This window comes from Phaethon lepturus, unplaced genomic scaffold, assembly GCF_000687285.1.
Source record: "Phaethon lepturus isolate BGI_N335 unplaced genomic scaffold, ASM68728v1 scaffold54404, whole genome shotgun sequence".
NCBI classification, from domain to species: domain Eukaryota; kingdom Metazoa; phylum Chordata; class Aves; order Phaethontiformes; family Phaethontidae; genus Phaethon; species Phaethon lepturus.
The window spans coordinates 17,146-43,932 of NW_010535120.1; the positions used below are offsets into that span (position 1 = coordinate 17,146).

Sequence of the window (26,787 nt, forward strand, 5' to 3'; positions counted from 1 at the left end):
CTATCTTGCTGAAGAGGCTGGGGAACCCACACCATTTTTTTCCAAGCATGTGTTGCATTTTCCTACATTTGAATCTGGCGACGCATTGAGCTGTGTGACAGCAGAATTTGATTTGTCAGAGTTGAGGAATGAAGTATGTTCTGGGCCTGTTATCAGGTGGCCTCTACCATAAATTTTAGTGCTGCTTTTTGTTCTGAGAATCTTGCCATTGCCATTAGAAATGTCTCTCCAAGAAGCAACAACATTTTCATCTGCAGGAGAAAATGACCCAATGTGAGGAAACTCTTCACAGCATGCAGCCTGTGCTTGCACATTAGTACTGGCTTTTTGTTCAGGATACAAGAGAGGCCTATCACTATGATCCAAATGCAAGCTTCCATTCACAGAACTCCATTCACTGCAGCTTCTTTCATCTCTTTCTGGAGTTTCTTGAAAATCAAGTTCCTGAGTTCTTTTAGATTTAGTTTTCCATTTTCCACATGACTGGACATATTTATCCTCTTTCAAGACCATTCTTTCATTCTTGCTTTTAAGCATATGAGTTGGGCCAGAAATGGTGTGGCCATTTGTAAAGCTGGATGCATGCATATTTTCTAATGTTACTTGAAAAGCAGATGGAGGAGTATTCTGATACGCTATATTACTAGCAGCACACAAGAGTCCTTTGTCTACATTTACGATGGGGCCATATATTTCTCTTCTTCCATCTTCATTTGGATAAAACTCTGTCAGAGTATCTCTTGAAGCACCATCCAGATTTTTAGAATTATTCCCATTCTGAATATTTGAAGTCACTGTTTCATGAAGCATCTGTTGAGTTTCAGTCTGCATTGCATCAAACTGTCGTCTCAAGTCACGTGGTACACGCCTCTCGACAACTTTATCACTGGCTTTTTCAGTAATGCTTTTGCCACATGATTTGTTTTCCATATGGTTTGACCTAGTCTGAAGCATGCAGTCTCTTTTTGAGTACTCGGCTCCAGGTGGTAGATCAGAATTTAATAGCAGAGCTAGGAGAGGAGGCAAGGAAATAGATTAATTGAAGGAAGTGTTAATGCTGGAAGGTTCTTTTGTTTGATTCTATTTCTTCTTTTGTTAAACAAGGAAATGTAAACATTGTCAAAATAAGCAGCGTATATTTACATTTCTACTAGCAAGCTTATAAATAAATAGTACTTCACCTTCCGTCTGCATTTTCATTATTACATGCCTTAAATCAATATGATCACGAAGAGAACAACTATAGAATCGAACATACCTGAGCGGGTAGATTTGCTTTGGGGAATGTGTCGAAGAGGTGTTTCAAGTCCTTTAGCCATTGTGGCAAGCTTACTGGCAGCGTTCATTATTTTCTTTTCAGCTCTGCCAAGAATTGCAGAACATGGGGGAAAAAAAAAGTTTAAAAGGTAATTCCTTTTAAAAAAACTCTGTGTTTTACTTAAAGGTAATGTTAGCAACAGTCAAAGAATACTGAAAAGATAGTATGCCAGACTGCTCAGCAGTGACCCCACACCAATCTGAGCAGAACGGCAAGAGTTCAGGTCAGACACTGTTTGCTCCAAGGTGGACAAACACCAGACTGACATCTACACACCTCTTTCAAAACCAACAGTAATTTCCAAAAATACTTGAACTTACCCTTCATGTTTCCCATTATCAGTAAGAAGTTGTTGAAGGCATGTCAAATAGTATTTGCGCATTTTCCGTGCAGTCTCTTGGCGCTCTCTTAAAACCTCCACTTTAATCATTTCAGCAGCTCGCTCCTTACTTTCACGGATATAACAAAGCATATCACCTACAAACACACTTCATTAGTACCAGTTTTCCCCCAGGATGGGGAAAAAGCCAACACCACAAACTGAGATTGTCTAGCAGACCTAGAGCAAGTCAGCAAGGGCCTGGATTTACCTGCCAACATTCCATGCAAATCCTTATGCCAAGTGTTGCCTACTGGATAAGTGCCACTGAAGACCACAGCAGGTCAATATGAAGCATCAGACAGGAATTTAGTTGTCTGATCCTGCATCTTAAGCAGCAATAGAAAACACTAGGCACAGGGATTTGGGAGGAATGTTGGTGGGTAAAATGCAGGTCTAGGAATCCTTTGATGGTAGTGCAGCTGGCATTCGGGGACCTGCTGCACTGAAGTAAGACCTAGCACTACACTTAACCCTCTCTCCTCAGCCAGAAGGCTGCTGATTAAGTCAGAAGGCAGGATACAGCACAAGGGAAAAGCAGATTATCCCTTAGGACAAGTTGCAGGGTAGGTGGATTGTTTGCTGGAGAAAAAAGATCAGTTCTCAAAATACACTTTACCACTTTAAAAGCCATAATACAGTCAACAAAGCAAAGATGGCATAACAAGCCTTCACCAATCGCAATTAATCTTGTCTAAGATTCTGGTGACAATTCCATTTCTCACATTCACTCTAGCAAGAAGGAAAAATTTCCTTCTCATGCGACTTGGCTGTCAGATTCCTGTGGAAGTTGGCTGAAGGAGGAGGAAGTGACAAAGTAAATTATTTTTCTGTCCTAACTTTTTACCTAAGACTTTAGTACTTACTCTTAATCTTGCTCACAGCTTTAATGTACTGGGCACGCATTTCTTCCAGGCCTTTCACAGAGTCAGAGGATGGACAAGGTTTTGAGATGCCTCCCTTTGACAGGGACCTGAAAATGCATGTAAGTCACACTGCACAAGAAAAACAACTTATATCTTACTAAAAAAAAAAAAAAAAATCAGCTTGTTTACATTTTTTACATACCTTTGTGATGTTTCCAGTTCTTTCAGTTTAGTCTTCATCTCAGAGTTTTCTGCAGTTAGAGCTTCTAGAACCTTCTCATTTTCTATTAAAAAAACAAGCGATGAGCCATAATTCACTGCACTTCTCTAAATTCAAGTTGAGTTCAACAGAAGTTATTACATAAACTGCTCTCTGGTGTAAGAGCCTAATGTCACAAAGCATCATCAGCTAATGTATAGCTGTTGCAGTAACAAGTACATAGGAATCAATCACAATATACTTTTATATTCAGGCTTCACTGAAGTGATCTCATGCAGTAACTAAATAAGCTTAAAGTCTTCATATGCTATTACTAACACTATGCTGGAGGCAAAGCTTTAGAGATACCGCGAGTACACTTAGAGAAAGGATGTGTAATTAAAAAAAGTAACAAGGATTGTTCTGACAAACACTGGAAAAGAATCATTAATTTGTGGGTTAGCAGTTGTGCTTTCTTTGAGGTGGAGACATAGAAGATAAAACTTGGTGGTTGTTGGTTTTTTGGCTTTGTTCTGTGTGTTTTTTAATAGCCAAAAGCCAATATTACAGAAGAAGGCTGGACTTCTATGCTGAGGTCTGCCCAACACTACTAAGCAGTGTATAAATATATAATGAGTCACCAAAGAGAATGAGAAGACAGTGGAGCTGAAAAAGCCCAAACTGTAGGAATTCAAGATGATACTGAAGACTGTTGATCATGGCATACAGATAGTCCACCTGTGGACTTTAAAGTTAAAGAACTTGAAAACCTATTTATTAGCTATGTAATCTAACCTAAGCAAGTGATTATTTTAAAAAAGGGTACAGGTATTTACCACAACTTGAAGAACTGATGGATAAACTTGGATAGAGCCGTAAAAATCAACATTAGATTACTAGCTTTCCTATTTTAGGAAAGAAAACCAACATGAACTGGACACCTACACTGAATGCTGGAGATACCTCCACCATACCCAGCCACAGAAGTTCTCACATGAGCCATGGCCTAAAGAAAACAAAGACTGTCACCACACAATGGAGGGCATGTCTTAAAGACAAGTCTTCCTTCTGGAAGGATCAAGGCTTTCATGGATAGAATATGAGGACCTGAGACCTGGGAAAGACACAGCCAAGTTTGGCGTTCTTCCTTCTCTAAGATGATGTGCAGAAAAGCAAAAAGCAACCAGCCATCCTGGAATACAGAGAGAAGCAGTTCATGACCTTCAGAGATCCTCATTTGTGGTCCATATCTCATTTTGAGCAGTTGAGAGCTATATCTGTGATGACTTTGGTGACAGCAGTAGCTTGTTTTCATTAACAGACCTCCTATTATCCTTCAATCTTTCCTCCAGTCCCCAAGGAAGTTTACATGCTATATGGTTGTTGACAAAATAGCACAGAAATAATATTACACAAATCCATGCAACTTACCCATCTGGTCTTGCTCACACATCTGCAAGCAGGCAAAAACCTTACAAACATGTAGCATTTTACTCATCCTCACTGAGCACAAAATTTATTAAAGCAGGCAACTGAGACTTTCCATTAAAAACAGGAAAAAAAAAGAAAAAGCAAAAAATGCACCCCACTGATGGCCAAGTCTCAGGAAGGTTTTACCACTAAGCACTATCAGTCTGTCCATAGGTGGTGATAGGGATATGGAGAATGCCAAAACAAGATGCTGTACTGCAAAGAGAAGGCAATCACAACAAAACAACACTACCCCACAGTCAGTGGCATGTGCATTAAACAAGAGTACTGGATAACACCACTACTGAATGAGAGGCAGTCTCCTACAATGAAGGAATCTCAAGCAAGTTAATTTGCACCATCTTTTTTCCCATCAGAATTAGCTTTCCATACTAGAGGCAGAAGCCTTCCTTTCAGTGACTCCTCTAAGAACAGCATGGATATTTCATGTCCATCATTGGTAGAGACAGTTGTCACATAGGAAAGAGAGATTTAAGAACTAGAGACCTTTTCTCAGTCACCTGTCCTGTATTTCTCATTTCGAAGTGATACAAAGGAAAAAACATCTTGATTTAAAAAGGCAAAGAGACTAAATAAAGCCTATTTAAAACCCACTTCGAGGTTTACAAAAGAAAACAAACAGAACTACAGCTTCAATCTATTATCTGCAGGAAGGTATAAGAAAACTTTTTTTGTTTTCCTCTGTTCTTTTTTTCCTCTATTCTTTTCCTGATACAGATGAAAGAGTACTAAAGCAGTAAGTAATGTTTAAAGCCAAGGTGGGGGCAGGTCTCTGGGAGGCGGGGAAGGTCAGTTTGTGGGGGTTTTTTGTTGTGAGGGGTTTGTTTTGTTATTTTAGGTATGCACACACACCCATTCCATCCACTGAAAACTAAATGTTGCAACAGATGAAAAAGACCTATGCAGCCAGCAAGGCAGAGTCATTCTAAGTTTTCTTTAGGTCACTAACAATCCTAACCTTGGATTTTCTCTGACTTAGCTTCATGTTCCTTCACAGCAAGCTGAAGATTTTTGTGAGCTATCTCCAGCTCTCTTTTCAAGTCCTGGCACACAGCCTCTCTTTTTTCAAGCTCCTGGTAGCAGTGTTCACAGCAAAAATCTACCCGAGACCCAAGGTTCCTTTTTGTACATTTCTGACCTGCAATAGTAATTCCTAAAAGTTATACATCAACCATGGGCCCAAGGCGGGGGGGGTGTGGGGTGTGGGGTGGGGAGAAATCAAGTCCAACTTTACTATTTCCAGTGCTCTACTTAAGTCTCTTGCTGGAAAGCATAACACACCTTAGTCTAATTAAAATAATGACAAGCAGCTGGAACCTGTTATAGAAGGTGCAGCAGCATCTATCAAGTTGTTGAGCCCTCACAGCCTCAGTGCACTCCCACCCATGATGATTTGAATCTTCAGTCAGCAATATGAGACTTGTTGGTTTAATTTTTTTCATTACTGAAAAAAAAACCACAACAACAACAAAAAAACCCAAAACCAAAACACACCCAACCACCAACAACCAAGCAGGATCTTTTGGAGTCAGCTGAAGGAGACTCTCCCAGCTGGGAAGCCTCACATGCGGCTGAGTCAAGAAATTCACAAAGACTGGGCTACTTCCAGGAGAGCAACGGCTGCTCTCTCTAGCCAGGACAGGGAGCTCTAGAGACAGAAGAGCTGTACTGCTTGTATTGTTTTGTGCTAATAGATGGTTTGTTATTTTGATGTTGAAGGAATTCAAGCCACACTATAGGCATAAAGCCAAAGATTCTCTTGGGTTTTCTTGCTTTATGTTTTTCGGTTGCATAAGAGCTCAAACTAAACAGAAAGCCCCAGAGAGATTTCTGTGCCTCCCATGAAGTTTTTCCCCAGCTACACTGTCTCCAGCTTTGCTATAGTACATGTGACAGTTTTGGGAAGAGCTACAATGCTCAAGTATATACTGCAGGCATAAGGGACGGAAAGGAAAAACAGAAACATCACCCAGGGATTCATTTTTTTAACTACATTATTGATCAAAAGAATCAGAAAAAAAGTACCACACCAGGTGAAGTATAATTCTTGACACAACAATTTTTTACATGAATGAAGAGTTCCTTTTCTTGTCTAACGTCAAGAGCAAGTAGTATAATTCAATTTTAAAAAGCTCTGATTTGGTATATCCATTTACAAGACATGGTTTAGACCATACCCTGCTCATCACGATCAACACTGACTTGCCTATGAGCTGCTATACACAAAAGGTATTTGTATTCATGACCACAACCCCCAAAGAGTATTTACACCTACAGCAGATATGGCAGCTGTTTCCTTACTCCTGGAGAACAGCTTTGAACAGTAGAAAGCTACTAGCATTTAATAAAATTAAACTTCAAAGCCTAGCATTAAATCAGTAAGCTGAAGACCAGTACCATTTGTTGCACAGTTTGTGACTAACATAGTACAAGCTTACGCAACATTAAGCAACCTTACAGTCAGAAGAACTGCATCTTCCTCTATCATCCAAATACTCACTAACTTTGCATGTCATCAATAAGACATCGGCTATTAAAGACTCTACTAACAAGCTTAATTTGATCATACACAATTTGCCAGATTAAAAACAAACCCAATACCTTTGTCTGTTCCAGTCCCCTGCAAGGGTAGCTGTGGTCTTAGCCTCCTTCGTGCTTCTGCTTGGTGCCCAATATCGTACACAGGAGGTCTTGCCATGTCCCCAGTTTCTCCTTCACCACATTGCAGACAAGAGTATGCTTCTTTATTTACATTACTCATTAGCTCTTCGTATTTCTGCAATAGAAAAAAACACTTCCTGAAAACCTAACACGTATCAGAAAAAGTATTCCACACTATCTTGAAGTAGATTAGTAGCATGTCATGCTAAAAAACAAACAACCCTGTCCACCAAGTAGCTTTAGTAATTGTAACACAGGTGCTTTAAACCTGCAATAAAACTGCAGACTGAAGCTCAAACTGTGAGGAAAATGTGTATTCTAGCATATAGAAGTTTTACTTAGTGCAATTCGCTGCAACAGCGGTACCTGGCTATCTTGAGTTTTCTTTTGGAAATGTCAGTAGCCTTTAACATTGCAGAACTATACAGTGTCGTTGAATAGTTGAAGCTAACTTTTTCAAGAGGCATATCCAGCAGAAAAAGGGGTTGGACCCATTTAGAGTTTCTGCACAGATATGGGTAGTAGAGGGACAGGAACATCATCTAGAAAAAATTTAACTCCTTTGTTTATTGTTATGCTACCATAATAAAAGAAAACATTACTAAAAAATTACAAAGACTTCACTAGATAAGGTGGTTCAAACCAATCAACGTTTTGAAGTTCAAAGGCACAGTAAAAACAGTTTACCAAGAGACATTCATATCTATTACAGAAGATGCATCAGGCATAGAAAAAACCTTCCAATTCTCTTTCCTGTCATGAAGATAACTCATGACAAGAAAACTTTGAAGGGCCACTTTCTGAAGAGAAACATATTACCACTAAAAACAAAACAAAAGTGGGGAACATTTTCATGAGAAATCACTTCATACTTACTTCCTCCCATCCCACCTTTTCTTGAAAAACAAAACAGTTTCTTTCTCTATCCTATTCTTGGATAATTCCCCAGCTGCTAAATGCTGGGTGGCAATGGCATTTCTGGTAGGATACTCCCCATAACCAAAAACTTACTACAAACATAAACATTGCAAAAAGAGGAATCTACCAAAATAACAGAAGCTTTTGTACAGAATTCTACTGTCCTCTAGAATCCTCTAAAAGAAGGTAGGATGTCTTTCCTCATTTAGGCAGGCACATTGAAAAGGATTTCCTTAGAGCCACAATACAAGTTAAGCAAGACTATTATTCCTGAGATAGTACTGAATAAACTGATCTACTACAGATCATTTGCAAAAAGGATTTACTGTTTTCATCTTTATTTGTATCAGAAAGGGGGGAGGGGGAAAGTAATATGATCCACAATCACTGTTACGAACTGCTAAATTTCTCAGAAAAACAAAAGCAGCTATAAAAAAAAAAATCTAAGGTGGGCCCTAATGACAGAACCCACCTAAGAGGTGACAAGGAGCCTTCAACAGGCTCCTAAACTTAAGATGGTTGATTCATCTCCTTAATTTATGAATCTTGGCATTAAAGAACAACACTCCTAACCTCGCTTTCTCTTTAAAGATTGAAGGTGTCAAAGCTACACCCATCCGTTCCCTTTTCGCTTGCTAATGCTAGATTTATCCCTCATTCACAGCTTTAAAGGACTGTTGTTATCAATGAACTCAAATGTTGGATTCTCCAATTCTCAGGATTTCATGGATATCTTATATTGGGAGAATATAAGAAAACAGGTATGAGTCTGACTTCTCAAATCTCTTTTCTGGTTGGCAGTTACAATTTACAAAAATATTACCTCTTTCCATTCTCGCTCTTTCTTCTCCAAAATTGTGTAAACTGTGGTTGTGTAAGCCTTTTGTAAGCAAGCCTTTAGTTTGTCTTTACGTTGACGGTTTAATTGAACATGAGCATCAAAACACTTATCCTTCCAAGAATGCTGCTTGTGTGTGCACTTGACTAGTTCTTCATGGATTTCACTCAACAAGTGCTCAAGCTCAACCAGAGTCTTCTCCTCATGCCGAAGAATTTCATCCTGCAGTCTCTTTGTTTCCTGAGCCTCCCATTCTTGCCGCTTTTGGTCTAGTAACATCTTTATTTCTGCCTCTTTCTGAATGGAGAGATCATTCTTCTGCTTTGCAAGATCCTCCTTTGCTGTTGCAAGTACCTCTTTAATTCTGTTTCTATGCTCATCTAAGAATGATCGGTAGTCTCTCTCATTTTGCTCTTGTATCTGCAGGATTTCTTCTTGCTTTTCTTTATTCCACTGAGCACGGGCTTTTGCTAGTTCTGCTTTGATAGCTGCAGGGATTTCTTCTTTTTTTAGCTCCAATTCCTTCTTGAGAGAAATTACCTTTTCTTCAAGTTCTTTCATTCTTGGTCCACATTTCTCTGTATTGTCATATTCTTTCTTCCATTTCTCTTCAGCAGCTGAGAGAACTAGGGCCAACTGGTGAATACATAACACAGTCATTATAAATATATACATAAATTTATATAAATGTAAAATATAACCCTGGGTCATTACCAATCTACTGGAAATTATTTTCAAGTTCATAAAAATATAAACCTATATAGGCAAAAAAATGGATCAGAACCAGAGCACACTATAAACATCTTCCCTTAATGATTCCCTGCCTATGTCTACATTCATTACTCAGTAATATATGGGAACTGGAAAACTGAACTGTTTATCAATACACATATACGAGTATTTTGGGCTACCTGCTTTGCTGCAGTCTCTTTGTGTTCTTTTTCCCATTTTTCTTGTTCTACCTTTAGATTTACTTTGTACTCTTTGAGATCTGTTAATTCTTGCAGCCACCTGGCATGAGCTTGGGTTAAAGCTGCATCTACCGATAAGCAGGTTAAAAAAAAAAAAAAAACACAAAAAACTTACTTCAGTCACCACCGCCAAATACATTTTTATTATTAGTTTTATATAGCAATGAAAGAACACACTTCAGTTTGGATTGCATATGTTTACAGAAATTAAAAGAATCAGACCAGCAGCATCTAATGCATTTCTTGATGCAAAAATGAGATTAAAACAATGAATATTAGTTTATACCATTTTGTTAAGAAAAACAAATTTAAGTCAGTGTTGCTCAGTTCTGTTCAAAACTTCTGCAAAACTTGTCCAACTGTGTGAAAAACTAACAGCCAGAAAAAACAAGCTATATGCTACAGCTTCTTCAGAAATTTCTCACATGGCAAATAACTACTAAGCTTAAGAGAAAGTTAGTGGAAGAGAACACTTTTTTTTGGTGACTTAGTTGCACATGGCAGTTTTACAGGCTCCAGGCAGACAGAACAATTATTTGTTACCTGGCTGGCAAGCTTTTTACAGTATTTATTTTCCAGTTCTATTTCAAATTCTCTTAAGGCCTCTTCAGAGGCCATGTTTTCTCTCAGAGCCTTCCGGAGCTGCAGCCTCTGGTCTTCAACAATCCCTTCTAACTCTTTAGTTGAAACTTCATCCATGACTGTTATTTGGTCAGTTTGGCTGCTGCAGTCATTACATTCAACTACAGTTCTTCTCATTTCTTCCAGCCTACTTTGCCATTCTCTTTCTATTTTTGCAAGGATTTGTTCTTTATTCTACGGAAAAAAATATTTTTTAAGAAAATCTCCCCAGTGTCCAAATAACTAGAATTTCACTGGTATTTAACAAACAAAACTCTGTTTACACCAATAATCTGCCCTAACAGGAAAAGAACAAAACCATGCTCCGAGAGGAGAGAGTTTGGTAACTCATCACAGCTTGCTTCTATGGGATAGGATACACAAAGGACTTTCATGTGATAACTGAATGAAACAATAGAAAGCATAACCACCCACCCAGGGATCAGGGTGGAAAACTCCAGCATATTACTAGCTGTGACATTTAGGACATTCTGCATGTTACTTTACAAGTTTAAGGTTTATGAAGACAGGCTGAAAGAGTTGGGGTTGTTCAGCCTGGAGGAGAGAAGGCTCCAGGGAGACCTTCTCCAGTACCTAAAGGGGGCTTATAAGAAAGACGGAGACAGACTTTTTAGCAGGGCCTGCTGCGATAGGACAAGGGGTAATGGTTTTAAACTAAAAGAGGGTGGATTTAAACTAGACGTAAGGAAGAAATTTTTCACAATCAGGGTGGTGAAACACTGGCCCAGGTTGCCCAAAGAGGTGGTAGATGCCCCATCTCTGGAAATGTTGAAGGTCAGGTTGGACGGGGCTCTGAGCAACCTGATCTACTTGAAGAAGTCCCTGCTCACTGCATGGGGACGTGGACTAGATGACCTTTAAAAGGTCCCTTCCAACCCAAAGATTCCATGATTCTATGATCTTAAGCATCTATAATACCTACTGACTTCTTCAGAGGCTCCTAAAATGACAGATCCTTATAAGCCACCTCAAATGTCAGAATAACAGTGCAGAAGTCTATCTGCATACAAGTTCTCTTCCTGAAAATAAACAAGCCAACAAAAAAACCAAAAAATTTGCAGTTCCACACCTCTTTTTCTTCCTTCTCCCAGCGAACTTTGGCTAATGCAATTTCTTGTTCAACCTGCTGTTCTTTTTCTTCCAGCCACTGCCTCTTTGCTGCTATCATAGAATTGCTATGTTTCTCTTCAAGCTCAGCTCTCAGAAGATTAAGAGAGTCTTCTTTTTCTTCTAGTAGCTGTTTCTTGAGCTAAGCAAAGAAAAAAAAAATTAAAGTATTCACCAAAGCATAGCAAACTGCCCTGGTACAAAGTGATGAGAACACATGGGATATATGATTAATTCTGAAGAGCCTGTGCACTGATCTTACTGATGACACCTGGACTAGAGATTCAGATCTCCAAAGGAGGTGTTTTAAGGTATGGTATCAGAGGTTATTATAGACTATTGCTCTAAAATAAGTTTTCTTATCAAGCATCTTTATTCCCAGCATACTTTGAGCTGCACCTCTTTATTGTACTTGCTTAGCAAGAGAGTTGACTTGCTTTAGTCATTTCACACTGATATCTTCAAGAAAAGCAAAGTTTTTAATCAACAGAATTACTTAAAAAAACACAGTATCTTCACATCAGTTTTATCTAGTGAGAAGAAAGTTTGTATTGTCATTCAGTTTTTTGGAAAGTGTCTCATGAATGTAAAACCTCACACTGCTGATTGAGCAGTCCTCAAGAGTCAAAATTATGAAAGTTGAATACATGAAAGTGAATAATTTTTGGAAAGGGGTTACCTCAGCAATACTTTACACTGCAGGACACAACAGCAGGTTAATTTAACAACCCACAGGTCACATGTATTAACTTTGTTATATAGCTGCATCTCTTCCAAGTATCTTCCCCAAACAACTAAGAAATTAAATACACTTATGCATATTGCATCTTGAAAACAGTCTGAAATGGTATTGTCCATAGGTATTTCCATTAGTACCTTCTCCTCTTTCAGCTGCTGATGTTGCTCAAATTTCTGCCTTAAAGTAGCTTCCAAGGTGTCCTTTTCCCCACAGACTCCAATGTAACATTCCTTCACTGCAGTCATCTCTCTGTTCAGTTCCTCTATGTTAGCCCTTCACAGGACAGATCATTTATTATCAGTTAGTCTTTACACTCACAGGACAGCAAGTCTGTTTTAAAAAAAGCATAACTAGCACTGAAGGCCAGACAGGAAATGTAGAAGTTTCAGTAAAAGTGGAAAAAGTGGTCTTACTTTAACTGCGAGATTGTCTCTTCATAAGTTTGAATAAGCTGCTGCTTTTCTGCAGCATACCTCTCCATCAGGTCTTTCTCAAAATGTGCTTTTGTATCCTCATGATGTTGCTGATAAGTTCTTTCACATCTACAATTTCAAGAACAGAAAAAACTACCTAGTTTTTCCTCCTCCTCCTTTTAAACAGCATTCAACTTCAGTAAGAAATAGCTTTATAATGTTGACCTCCCCTTGTACGAGGTGGCTGGTACAAGATTATACATGCAGGCTAAAAGTCCACAAATAGAACTAAACAGACTTAACAGACTTGCCTGTCAATGGCTTCTTGTTTATCCTGATCAAAATCCTGAACCATCTTTCTCATCTGATAACAGAGATCTTGATTTAAGCTTTTCAGTTTTTCCTCATTTTCCTTCAATTCTTCAATAGTTGAAGTATGGTTCTGGACAAACAAGGGTCAAGTAATAGGTGGGTTGTAAAGAACCTTTTGTAATTGCAGGTTTTAGCACAGGGAGTGGTTTGTGGGGGTTTCTTTTGTCATGATAAGCAGCATCTCTGTCTCACCTCAACTTCATGTAGCAAAGTTTCATTAGCCTTTCTGAGTCTCAGAACTTCTTCCTTAAGATTATCAGAAACTGAAGGACTGGGCACCAAAATGTCATTCAGATTTTTGACAGGCTAAAAATAAACAAAATTAAGATGATATCTTTCAAGATACACATGATTTAGAAGTTGATGCTTAAAAAAAGTTAAAAGCTGTCCAATCAAAATTGTACTGAGGGAAAAAAACCCAAAATAAATCATTGCAGTGCAAGGCATAACAGTATCACTGTTATTCTAGATGAATTGTTGAAACTCATAGCATCATGAAGGTTTAAAGAAGCACGCAGCTGACATGTTTGCAAGCTGAATGACTATCATCCAACAGAAAGCACACTTCTCAAGCATATTATATTCCTATCCCACATCCAGATCAATGTATACATTACAAAAACAGATGTTATAGGTCTGATCAATTTATAGAGGAAAGGTAATAATGGAGTGAAGAGAGATGCAATAACAAAGAGACTCCTTGTTGATCAAATTACATTGTGAAGGCCCTCTTGAAGGCAGTGTTTAATGTTCCAGTTGTACAACCTAATGATACTATCACCTTTCTCAGAGAAATTACAAGGTTTTTTTGGCTAAAGAAAACCTACTTCCTCCAATGAAATTTAGTTCTGAAAAAAGCAGAGTGGCCATTAAGTGCTCTCAAGCAAGGAAGCCATCATACCAGAACTCACCTAATAACGCGTATGTTGCCCAAGTTCTACTACTCAGTTTCTTTTTTCACCAAAGACACAAAACAAGGTATCACCCAAACAACAATACTTCCCTTAAGATCAATGATAGATTTACTTAGTTACTGTGAATACTCATCTGTGATTAAATTCTTTGGTCTATTTTCATAAGTTTAAATGTCGGTTTCGTTCACCAAAATCCAGTGCATTACTAGTTTTTAAAAAAAGTGTAAAAGAACAAACCTCTGACTCTTTTGAAGCTTTTTCTGCTTTCAACAACTGCTTGTATTCCTCTAATGTCTTCTGACAAGCTTTAAGATCATTTTGTAATTGAGTAATCTGGTTTCTCTTCATTTTATTACTGCTCAATAAACGTTCCAGCTCAACTTTTAATTCTACGATAATTTCATCTTTAGAGAGCTCTTTATCCACGTCTCTGTTCTGTATTGCACTATTAGGGAAGACATAACCAGTTCAGTATTTAAGACAAAAACATTTCTGAAAGGTACAGAGAAGTAACAGTAAAAAGAATGAGAGAACGTGAATACAAAAGCCATATGCTTTTTCAACAAGTTGCAATTAATGTACAGAAAACTTGTTCATTCAGCTGTTTCCCCAAAACGTTCATTCAGCTGTTTCCCCAAAACGTTCATTCAGCTGTTTCCCCAAAACGTTCATTCAGCTGTTTCCCCAAAACGTTCATTCTCACATGATGTGAGGTATTTTCAGACAACTCAATTGATTGTTTTAAAAGACAGCTTTAGCATTAAATAACTGTGGAATCTTTGAGCAAGGCAGCATCCATGCATATAATCCATACAATCCAAAGAACAGCAACATAGTCCCTATAAAATCTGAAGACTTATTAAGCAGCAATGAGGCATCCAATTTACAGTATTAGTTCAGTTTCCCATTTCCCAGATTACCTGGCAATACAAGCAGTATTTCAAATAGCTACCAAAAAGCTATATGTTCATGCAGTAAGACCATCTTTTACACATCACTTGTTTAATTTCTTGAGGATTTTAGATTTTTATTTCAACAAGAATCACTCAATACCTGAAGAACCTTGGTTTCTTCACGGTAATTTTTTTAATTCCCAAATCTACATAGGAATCACCCAGGTTCGTATGCAGCTCTCCACCTACATCATTCAAAAATACTCCAAGCTTGGCAGCAGATTCATACAAAGCTATTTCTTCCTTCAGTTCCATTAGTTCTTCCTTAAAGGAAAAGATAGAAAAAAAATTATGCTGAGCAGAGAGACTCCAACCAAACACATCACGCCCATGATAACTCTTCCAAAGAAAACAAATGCACAGAGCTATTCTTTCTAAATGCAGTTGTAATTTAGCTGTATTTACTTGAATCATTTGGCATTAGTTTTATTTATACTATTATTTTTGATACCTCTAGCAAAGCATATGTTAAAACTACAAATTAGTTAGGGAACATTTTCTGTTGCTTAGTATAATCTTGTGTTCTTATTACAGCTCATACACGAAGTTAAGTATAATTTCTTTTGCTGTTCTTCTTTCCTGCTGCCCTTGTGTGGTAAAATGGATGACAACAGAAAAGTACGTAACTGGAAAAACAGACTATTACTCTAGTACTTATTAGGATTCATAGTTTCCAAGATGATACATTCATGTCAAGTATATGAGCTGAATTGGAAACACAGACTTTCACTTGTATCTTAGAGAGGACCCTCTAGCATTCCCCTTTGCTGACAAAAGGTAAATTTCAGAACATAGTTATCTCCAACTATCCCTATAGTCTAATTAAGTTATGAGATTCCCAGCACATATAATTTACATTCTTCTTTTTCCATAAGCAGGTTAGATAGATGTATGATACCAGATTTGTGCCAATACAGATGCCCTACTGTTTTAATGAGGAAAAAAGAAAAAAAGAAGAAAAAAGTCCAACATGCAACACTGAGATGAAGTAGTGAAAGGAGATGTGCTTGTTCCCCCAACAAATAAAGATCTTCAACTACCAACCTCTTAGCTGTAATGCCTGCCCTCCTAATATCAAAACAGTAAAATATTTAATAAAATTAATTAACCTGCAAAGCCTTGTTCATGTTATTGCTTATCATGTGCGCAGATTGAGCTTGTTGCAATTGAAACCGTAACTGATTTGTCTCCTGCATTGAGCCTATTGCAGGAAAGAAAAGGAAGAGAAAGAACAAGTCAAATATGCAAGAAATACTATGCAATCTGAAGAAAGATCACTGGTAAAAAGAGCAACGTTGATTCTGGTGAAGGCATTATTCTCTCTTTGTATCTCCTTGAGCTCACTAATAGAAAAACAAATAATGAAGGCAAGAATATTTCTGCCTGAACTTAGCAGGTAAAGGTTACTACAGGTCTCAAATTTAAACTCCAGTTTGTTTTAAAGTTTGGGAACTACGGTGGCTTTATTTTTTTTAAAGATTTTTTAATAGTAGCTTTAAAATAAATATCATTAGGAGCAAGACGTGCCAAATGTTTGCTTTCCTTGTAGCTCACCAGAAGCAAAAAGTGACATTGTGCAATTGTGCCAGTTGTTTAGCAGAAACAGGACTACCTTGGAAAACAGGTTACCTTCCCCACCTCCCCAGGTGAAAAGTTTAGCTTTATCAGTTTGCCAATTTATTACTGCTTTAAGGGATTTGATGAATATAGCACAGAAAAATCACATCATTTCTTCAATTGTCAGTTGCACTCTCTTTAAATATCCTATCACATTTCTAACTACATATTTACTACATAATACAGATCGAATAAGGTTTTTCTCCTTCTCTATCCTGACATTTAGGCTCTCTCTAGAGAGATTTTTCTTCCAGACTACCACAGTTCTCAAACAGAACCTACTCATAAATTAGGATCCAGGAAGACAGACATTTCGTATAGTTAAGATGTTTGGATTCTATGAAAAGACATACATTACTATTAAAAGATTTCAACGTGTAAAGGTAGGCACAAATCAAATACACAAAGAGCAGAATAGTTCACGTGCTATTCCTACTGATGCTATTCCTACTGGATGGGTTTCCAAGAACCCGCATCCAGCCACAAATGGTAAATTTAAATGATAATTGAAGTCAAATGCCTAACACAAAAATAATTAGTTTGTTCAAAGACTGTTATTTAGACCAAAACTAAGTTTACAAAGCACAAAATACATCTAAAAATAGTTTAATCACTGTTGTTTGGGGTTTTGGTGGGGATGTTTTGGCTTGGTTTTTTTGGGGGGTGGGGGTAGTGTTTGGTTTTTATTTTGTTATTGTTTTCTACACTTCAGTCTAGACTTAACTAAACTTCATTTAGGTCTGACTAATGCATTGCATAAGAGATGGTCTAGTATCCATTTAGCTTGATGTAGATTCCATTTCAATAGGAACACAGATGTGCAATTTCATACTTCAAAAACCTGAAGCCGTTTCTGCAAGGAAAGATACGGTAGTATTAAAAGGCTGACCTGTTTGCAATAAATTTGCACATTGCTTTTGGCTTTCCTCTAGGCTTCTTGTCAGTCGATTTATTATTTCAGTTTTTTCACATTTGGTTTCTTCCAGCATTTTTTCAAGTTGTTTAACATGCTCTCCTAGATTCTTGCACAGCTCTTTCTAGGAAGAGAGATTATTTTTACTCATGTTACAAACATCTAGCCACCTGGGACAGTTTCAGGTATAGAAAAAGTCAATACATACAAGGAGAAAAAGAATCCATCAGATACCTAAAGGAGCAGAGGCTAGCTAAATCCACCACAGATCAAATGCTGTCCTGGGCTGACAAGTCATCTCTTACAACATCAAAGTTAAGTTTTCACTAGGCGGCAGTAAGTACACTCATATACACATATACATGGATGTGAGTTGTTTTGTATTTCCTAGAGCAGTTAGTTTTCAGCCTGTCAGATTATCCCCTGTAATTAATCACATACAGTTAGTCTGTTGCAGAAAAATCAAGCCTTCACGTTATCTGTATTAAGCCTGAGTTTAACTCGTGAGCTTACGCCAAGCTAGCATGTGCCAGTGCTCTGTAAAAAAAGAACTCTAGGTTTTTTCACACAATATACAAGGTCGACCTTCATATGGCATTGCTTACAGTTACCTACACAGACCTGGGAGGTACAGTACCTCATCTTTACGTCTTTTCTATTTTCTCTCAAAAACAGCAGACGTCTCTCTAAATACCCCAAACATACTACCATAAAAAAAAATTTTTTTTTGCAATAGAGACAAAGCTGTATAAGCTTTTTCGTGGTACCAAGACAGAAATTTAGCAGTGCATTCTTGTTTACAAGCAAGTGCTAGTTACCCTTTCAAACATACAACTAATTTATTTTTAATGCATATTTATGTTGAGACAAGAATTACAGACCTAAAGAAATTTAACTCTATTTCCTTTACATGAAAGAAGAGGACAATTTATTAAGGCCTGCCTAGACTACATTACTTCAATACTTCTAATAGTGTCATGGGCTTTTATTACACCTCAGGTAGAAAAATTTTAGTAAGCTCTATAACCATGACACAATCCATACCAAACTTCACCTTAAAGCCAGCCTCTGCCCCTTTTAAACCTGTACTTCTAAAATAAAGTGACTGTTCAGTGGTTAGGAGTCCTTGATCATTTTGAGACTAAAGCTTGGCAATAGACTGTTTAATAAACAGGTTTTCTTGCAGCAAAAGTATAGCATAATTTCTCAATTAGTTCTTTTCTTTCACATATTTATTTGCCAGTACTCTTTCAAAAAAGATTGTGCAGAAACTAAAAGCTCAGGAGAGAAACTAAGACAATGAATCCTTGCTTTCTCTGCATCCGCTATGTACAAACACGCAATCTGAGCTCACAACTGCCTGGAGATGTTTATAAAAACATACCACATAGGCTTCATATTATTGAGACTTATGTAGAATTTCCCTTCCATTTACTTAGCAGCTTCCAAAAGGAGTTATTAGAATTATAGGTCAAGACGGGCAGTTTAGGAAACATGGGGGGCTCTACAGCCTCTCCAGTACAGTACTCAGGTTCCTAAAATAATTTCTCACCTGCTCTTGGAGTGCAGATTTTGTAGTATCAAGTTTCTGCTCTAATGATAATACTTGCTTTTCATATTTCTGCTTGAGTGCTGAAATAATGGCCTCATGTTGTTCTCTAGCTCGCTGAAGGGCATCTGATCGCTGAAGTTCTAACAGCTGCTTCTGCATGCTTTCCATAGCTACCTCTGCCACTTTGGATTGCTTCAGTATCTGTAGGAACAGTATTAGAGTAGCTCCCAGTTACATATATTTTACTTTTGCTCCAATATTCTATATGTCAGTTCAATTTTTTTGTGCAAGAGTTGCTAGAAGAGTGCAGACAATGCCTGGATTTTAATACAAACTATTTTCCATCAGTGCATCTTATTCATTCATCATATATTCAGCTTCTGCAATGATCATCAACAGTGCTTCAAGAGACTAGCATCTATGTTTAATGCAAATGGACCACAAATAACGTAGAGATCTTCCACAATAAATAGTTTTTAAATGTTCATAGTACCTGCTCTTCATTGGTAGTAAGAGTCTGAATTTGAGTTTCAAGGGCCTTTATTTGACCTTCAAGCTGCACTTCCCGTTCCTTTCCATTCTGATAGAGTTTTTGAGACTCATGGAGACTAACAACCAAACCATCCTTTTCATCTTAAGAGAGAGACATAATAATTGTGTGAGAAACATGGCCAGACACCCAACAACTTCATGGAACATGACTGTTCAGTACCCCTGATCTTCAGAACTATTCACTATGAGCCCTGTGTCTCATACTGTGGGCAACAAGCAGAGCAAAAACATTCAGTCAGTCTCCATCCAGTAACCACTTTCTCCCTCCAATAGCTGGAAGCACTCCAATACATTGTACCTTCAGAACACTAGCAGAAACAAGCCCCATTCTGTCAGCACTAGGAACTAGCATCATCCCTTACACCACTTAAGGGGACAAACAAAATAATTCCCGTGGAGGAACAGCCAAGACACAGCAAAATGGTTGACAGATGAAGTTTTCTCTCTCCCTTGGTCCTTTTGCATTCTATCTATATTCTTAATTCTCTAAGCTCATTACTCTTTTTTGTTTGCTCCTATAAGAAAAGGGATATCACGACAACCACCAGTCTCCACTATAGCTTTGATCGTTTTGGAAGAGCTCCCCTCTACATCCAGTCCAGGAAATGGCTTGTTAAACCAGGTAGCACCAAAAAAAAAAAAGTTTTTTTTCCATAGATGTACAGTTCTCCTAGTGGGATTTGTTTGTGGGTTTTTTTTAAATTTATTTCTTTTTTTACTTTTAACACACTACTTCAGCAAACTTGTCACTTTTCTACACATTTTTAATGCCTGGCACATGGGGACTCTGGAATAAAATGGTCGTTTTGAGAATGCAGTAAAAGCTAAGACAGTTATGCAGTCAGGCACTAATTCAGAGAACTTTCTTTGAAACAATGCTGGTGGGGAGAGGGTGAGGTCCACATAATGCCAAATCAAGTTTATAAATATGACCAATACCTGCAGAGACACTACCTAAATCAAAGTTTCAGAATAAAAACATTGCTAGATAGGAATAAAATTTAAGAATTAGAAATCCATACAAAAAACATTTTACCTTTGACCATTGAAAGCTGATGGTTCAAATACCTAATCTGCTGTGCACTCTTTTCTAGCTTTTCATTAAGTTCTTCCAGTTGTCTTTCTCTTGCTTTACTTAAAACTTGAAGTTGAAGAATCTGCATATTTTCTGAAGAATCTGCCAAATTTCAAACAGCATACAGACAAGTCAGCACAGTCAACTAACCAAGAAAGTCATGGTCATAAGTAATTCCTGCCCCAACATACTTCCAAATAGTGCCAAATCCACTGTTGGTTCACAAAATCACATCATTTTTTAATCCATGTTTGATTCACATCACCCAAGTTGCTCTGGTAGCAACGGTGGAAGAATTGTAGGAACTACCAATGCAATTCAAACCTAACAGCAAGCCCAGATAAAGGCTTGCATGCTGTGAATTCACACACAGTCTTGTGGCAACTATAATTTTCAAAGTGTCTAACATTTCAAAGTAGTTCTGTCTGAAACATACCTAACAGAAAAGCCCAATGTGGCATAAAGCAAAGTATGTTTCCTAAGGTACAGCAAGTCGCTATTTTCCAGTATTATAAACAATACAAAGCTCCAGCAAGACTCGAGATCAAACCATCAGCAACAATTTTGTTCAGTCCTACCAGTCAAAACTACATTTTTAATAGCCTGAAACTCAAATACCCTGATCAAAAAAAGCTGATTTCTAGATAGTGGGGAAAAAAAAAACAACCACAAAAGTAGGGTATCCCAATGTAAGCTTAGAGCAAAATAAAAGATCATAAACATCAATGTACTTTTAGTTGTCCTCTTACTAAAAAACATCTGAAATCAACAGGTTTTCTGTTTCTGATTTCCAGTGGACTTTTCACACAAGCTTATTCCAAGCCTAAACAGCAAACACTTACTTTCATCTTTGCCCAAGAACTCATTTTGCAAGTCTTCAAACACTTCATTTCTTCTGGTTCCTTCTTGGATTACTGGAATTTTTTGATGAATGCCATTTTGGTATGGTTTATAAGTCACTTTGTAAGATTCTGGTGATTGGCCATTGACAACATCAGATGCAACAAATTGCTGTTGTGACAGTATATACATAAGAGGAAATAAATTAAAACTACAACTGTAGTCTTGTTCAATGAAAATATTTTTCATTTTACAGGTTGACATTAAGAGGAGCTCAAGTAGCTCTTCATTTTGGAGTCCAATCCAGCACACCATTTGAGTGTGATAGAAATTTTCATGAAAGCTTCCAGTTTAGGAGAGCGGTGAAGTGTCAACTTCAATAGAGTAAGCATACACTTAAAGCAAATCACATTAATTTACTACCAATAGTTAAAGACCTGGGAAAATTTTCCGAGACAGAAAAATGCATCAGCTTCTGAAGTACCTTAAGATGTTCTGTTGGAGCATCTTGAAAATTTATTATTTTACTTTGCTGATTGTTAAATTCTGGTTTATGGCCATTTGTATAAGGCCTGAAGTTTTCAGGAAGATGAAACACATTGTTCTGTTGGTAGCAACTTGGAGCATTAAACCCATCTCTACCAAGATACACATCATCAGGATCCTCTTGACCATTCTGTCCGCAGTAATCTTCTTTAACATCGTATAAATGCTTCTTCTCTTCATCGTTGTGTAGGCCATTCCAATTCTTTCCATGTTTTTCAATATGATCATTTTGCTGGTCACACAACAAGAATTGTTCAGGGTACAGATTTTGTCCTTGTTCATAACCCTATGAATGGATAAGAGGTTTAAAATCGCGCTCTCAAAATGCAGATTTCCCTCCACCCCACCCCCCTTTTTCCGGTGTTACCAGCCCTCAAGTTAGTAATGCTTCAAATGAATAGCTAAACATGTCACCTACATGAAAAGTATTTCTCTGATGAATATAAATAATATTTAGCATGTTATTATGTAATCAGTAAGAACTGCTTGTTCATCACTGCTCATACAAGCTTACATTTTGACGATCACTTATCAATGGATGATCATTCCACCTTTCATCATGCTTCCCAGGCTCATGTGATCTAGAGAAAGACAAGCAGCTTAACTATGTACTTAGAACTTCAGTAAAAAACAAAACAAAACAAGCCACGTCTTCGTTAATTTAAGGGGGACCTAGTTTGTTTCTCACGGAACACAAACTGTACTGTGAACTGCACTACACGTCCCCTTTTACTTGGGTTGCTTTTATACACCTCATCAGCTTAGATTTTGCTCTGTTCTCAAAAGCACAACATAAATAATAAGAAGTGGTGCAAAATGTCTTACTGCTCTTCAGTCTCATGAATGCTACAGTCCGAATAGCTAGAGAGCTGGTCTCCACTGTCCTCCAGCATATCATGGGGAAGGTCTGTCAATAGTTGTTGCAACTGAAACAGAACAACCAACAGTCATTATATGCTTTTTAAAACAATGCATACAAGTTCAGTCCAAAAAGACAGAGACAGGCAAAATAGGCCACTTGCACAAAAACCTGTTTTACTTCCTCCATTGAAAAGTTCACAACACTGGAATTCACACAGAGACTTGCACCTCAGAATGCTTAACAGACTAGAGTACCAAAGGAAAGATTTTTCTGGCAAACTCTTGTTAAGAAAAGAGCTGCACCAAAAAAAGGTTAAGGGAAACGCCCCCAGACAGACATGTCCCAGGACAGCCTACTTCTGAAGAATGATTTGCAAACTAATCATGCCAAGGTTTCTCCTCCCTAAACCCCAGGCAAGAGAGGTACTGGACATTCAAAACATGCTCTTTCTGAAGAGTCTGCATTGAAATCCAGACAAGGGCATGCCAAACAGTATTATTCAATGGAAGAAGTCATCACTGCAATGGTTAGTGTTCTGCTCATGTGTTCAGATGAAGTCACCAAGCAACTGGACATGAACAGACAAAAATACCACCACTTTTAATTCAGGAAATATAGTTGTGCCACAAAAAACCCCAAACAAATAAACAAAAAAAGCCACACACAAAAAAAAAAACCCCAAACAACCCCACACAATCAAAACACTCCTGAACTTGCTTGTTGTAATGATTCCCATATAGAATGTACCACCTCTTCCAGTTTTCAGAGGCTTTGATATGGGGCCACATACTGGGCTTCTTGTAGATCTGAGCTATGCACTCCTTTTTTCTTAAGTAACTTGAGAACTACACAATATATTCAAAGTTATTACATGCAGTTTCTGAACCCCAACAAAGTTTTTCTCCAAACTCTCAAAGCATGTGATAATAAGATCAGAAACATTAGCTGCCCCATGCTAAAAAACTGTAGTAGCTTGTCTTTGTTAAAAAAAAAAAAACAACAAAAACTATCATCTACAAAACATTTATCTTAAAGATACCATGTTTTCTCAAATGTTATTTTAGATGCTCTCCAAGATCAAAGGACAGGCAAGGAGGATAACTTTTCTAAATGTCCACGGACCAACAGAGCACCAAAGGTTTGTTCCTAGAAATTCACTAGTGACATGAAGAAGCTTCCCTATCATTAGAGCACTCTCTACATTTATTATATCCCAGATCCATGAAGCAGGAAAGGAAAGGCAGCATCATTCACTAAAGATCCCCTTTCCTTTGCCCTACTTGCAAACAAGGACATACTCAAGCACCATAGGTTTTGCTGGTCTTGCACTGCTTTGGAAACTTAAAGTCAAGAGAAAACAGCGCATATGCAGTTCACAGAACATCACTATGAGAGTTCGTATCTAAACTGAGCTCAGCCTACCAGGTTAGCTAGCACAGGCCTCCAGATATGGGTCAAGGTTACCCAATTCTTAAGTTAGTGTCAAGTAATCTCCTACCATCTAGATCGCCCCAATTTTCAAGACAAAAACACCTGATTTGCTGTGGCTGAAATCTTAAACTAATGCAGAAAGTCTTGGATTATGTCTTAACCTGGGAACACAGCACAGCCTGTTTCAGCCTCCTTTTAGCAGGCTAAAAGTCACATCCCACCAAAATATCTACAACATGTAGTTACGTGAACCCCACCTTGCACCAGTTCAAAGGTGCATGACCTACAACGATTATCACTAACTTATTTCAAAGAGGCTGCTTCATTTGTGCCCATTGCCTCTCGTCCTGTCACTGGGCACCACTAAAAAAAGACTGGCTCTATTGTCTTTACATCCTCCCTTCAGGTATTTATACACATTGATGAGATTGTCCCTAAGCCTTTTCTTCTCCAGGCTAAACAGTTCCCCAGCTTCTCAGAAAAGATGTTCTCCTCAACACTCTGAACTTACAACCCTATTTATGCACTCTCTAACTCACTCACTGTCATAACCCTACAAGTATTTTACTACTTGCTCTCCTGCACAAGCATAACAAAAACTTTCTACCCAGATAAATATTGAAGAGACATCAGATTCCCTACAGTGTTTGAAATAGCAGCTTTCCAAGTTGAACAGATATTATTCTACTACACATTTTTGTTAACATTTGTCTTTACCTACGCTCTAGAGAGTGATCCCTGAAGTATATATTGGGGAGGTCACCTGACACGAACATGATTTATCAGCCTGTAGGAAATCACTATGCACATGCACATTAAACACATTAAACACATGCATGTGCATGTCAATTTGTGACAATTGACAAACGTCAATTGTCTTTATGAAACAGAAAGAACAGAAACATCCAAAGCATTTCAGCTCCAAAGAAAACCCCAAGACATTTGAGTATATTTTTCTAGAGATTAAAGTATGTAATTTATAATCCAAATTTTAAAATTTGGATTATAAATTTCTCCTCATTCTTTCCTAAGCTAACCAAATTTTCAAGTGAAAGAGAGCTCTTGCTTTCTAAGTATGCATAGTAAGTGAAAAAGTTGTCAAGAAATAGAAGACATAGATGACACCAGCCTTTTGAATTTGATCTACTGCACAGGCAAGCAGTGAACAGTCTTCCAGGTGCTACATATGATATTGTAAGGCTCTTAAGACGCAGGATGTCAGCTTCTCTTTAGTTTTTACGCCACTCTTACAAATCACAGTCTGCACTCTATTTTGCTCTTATCAAAGGCAGCATAAAACCTTTTTTAAAAAAAAACAACACACTTAAAAGAGAAAAATGGGAAGAAGCTAGATACAGAAGTGTTCAGATTAAATAGCTTGTTCTTTTTCACCTCCTGTTCTCTTGCATAATCCTCTTGGTCATAGTCTTCATCTTCATGTTGAGTTTGTAGAGCTCCACTATCAAAGTCAAGGGACATTGTTTTCTAATAATGTTTTTGAGTATCCAGCAAAACCTATCACAAGACAGGAAAACATCACACATGAGTAAAAGTGGGGGGAACCAATAAGTACCACCCTCGCTTCCTGGATTAAGTAGCTACACACAGACACAAAAAAAAAAATCTACTTTTTGAAACAAACATTGCATATTATCTATATAGTTCACTTAAGCTTTTGTTTCTCAGTATATCCAGCATTACTTGTTTCTAATAATTTAGCATTTAAAACAAATTATTTAGGCTTTTCATATGCTGACATTATGAAATTATTCAAGTTCAGTTACAACCAGACATTATTTCCTTCAAAATCTAACACTGTATGGTATACCTATGCTGTGACGCATGTTGACAGTTATGTGCACTTTTACATCTTGCTTCATTTATTTCTAGAAACTAATTATATTTTGTACTAAATCCTGAAAGTACGCTGTTGCTTGCACATCTGGATAATAGCTCTGATAAGAAAAATACAGAAATAGGAAAAGTATCATGTCTGTTCCAGATTTAACTGCTTAATGAGGAGACTCACTCTCCCAAGGACTTGTCTACCCTGAGCAGTGAGTTCATAGTAAGCTACTGTGTGTAAGTGCGGGCCCACATCTGGTTGCAAAATAAGTTACTCCCTGATGAAGAGATACTCCTGGCAGGCAGTTATGAACTGGAAATGATTGATGAAAATTTTACAGAGTGGCACATTCTTTGCACACACAGGTGAAGCACATGCTGAAGTCTTCACTCAGTATAAAGTAAGTTTTACAAGAGCATTATTCCCAAGTTAAAAGACATAATGTCATTTACTTCATTACATCTAAAGGACCTGTTTGCCCGCTGATATTCAAAGAAAGTCTCTAGTACAGTCCGCAGGACTCCTAAAACCACAAGTACCTGTCTCGGTGCACCCTCTAAAATACCAGGCTCCACAGCGTGACCGTCTGCAATCCCTCTCACAGAACAATGCTGAAGCAGCTCAGCCATCTTCCGCCAAACCCGCACCAGCGGTACACTCCCGCCCGCTCGCCCCCTCCCCTTTCCGTAAAGCCAGTTCTAGCCCCACAAGCTGCGGAAACCGGGCGGAAGGACACAGGCCGTTTCTCAGCCGCACGGCACGCAACCCGTCA

General features: G+C 37.9%; 1 protein-coding gene across 1 annotated transcript; it reads right to left on the reverse strand.

Annotated features, from left to right (window-relative positions):
- Positions 1–25,648, reverse strand: CEP152 (centrosomal protein 152kDa). Its single transcript, XM_010285696.1, has 27 exons — positions 25,562–25,648; positions 22,702–22,802; positions 22,391–22,457; positions 21,815–22,162; positions 21,333–21,501; positions 20,452–20,592; positions 19,357–19,496; positions 18,864–19,064; positions 17,288–17,435; positions 15,891–15,982; positions 14,882–15,045; positions 14,066–14,273; positions 13,107–13,220; positions 12,854–12,984; positions 12,543–12,671; positions 12,267–12,402; positions 11,353–11,532; positions 10,172–10,457; positions 9,645–9,709; positions 8,656–9,306; positions 6,855–7,029; positions 5,212–5,391; positions 2,766–2,847; positions 2,564–2,670; positions 1,639–1,795; positions 1,259–1,362; positions 1–1,010 (listed from the first exon to the last, which is right to left on the reverse strand). Exons 1-27 carry the CDS (start codon positions 25,646–25,648, stop codon positions 1–3), a joined length of 5,373 nt encoding a protein of 1,790 aa, XP_010283998.1.
- Positions 25,649–26,787: the final 1,139 nt, after the last annotated feature.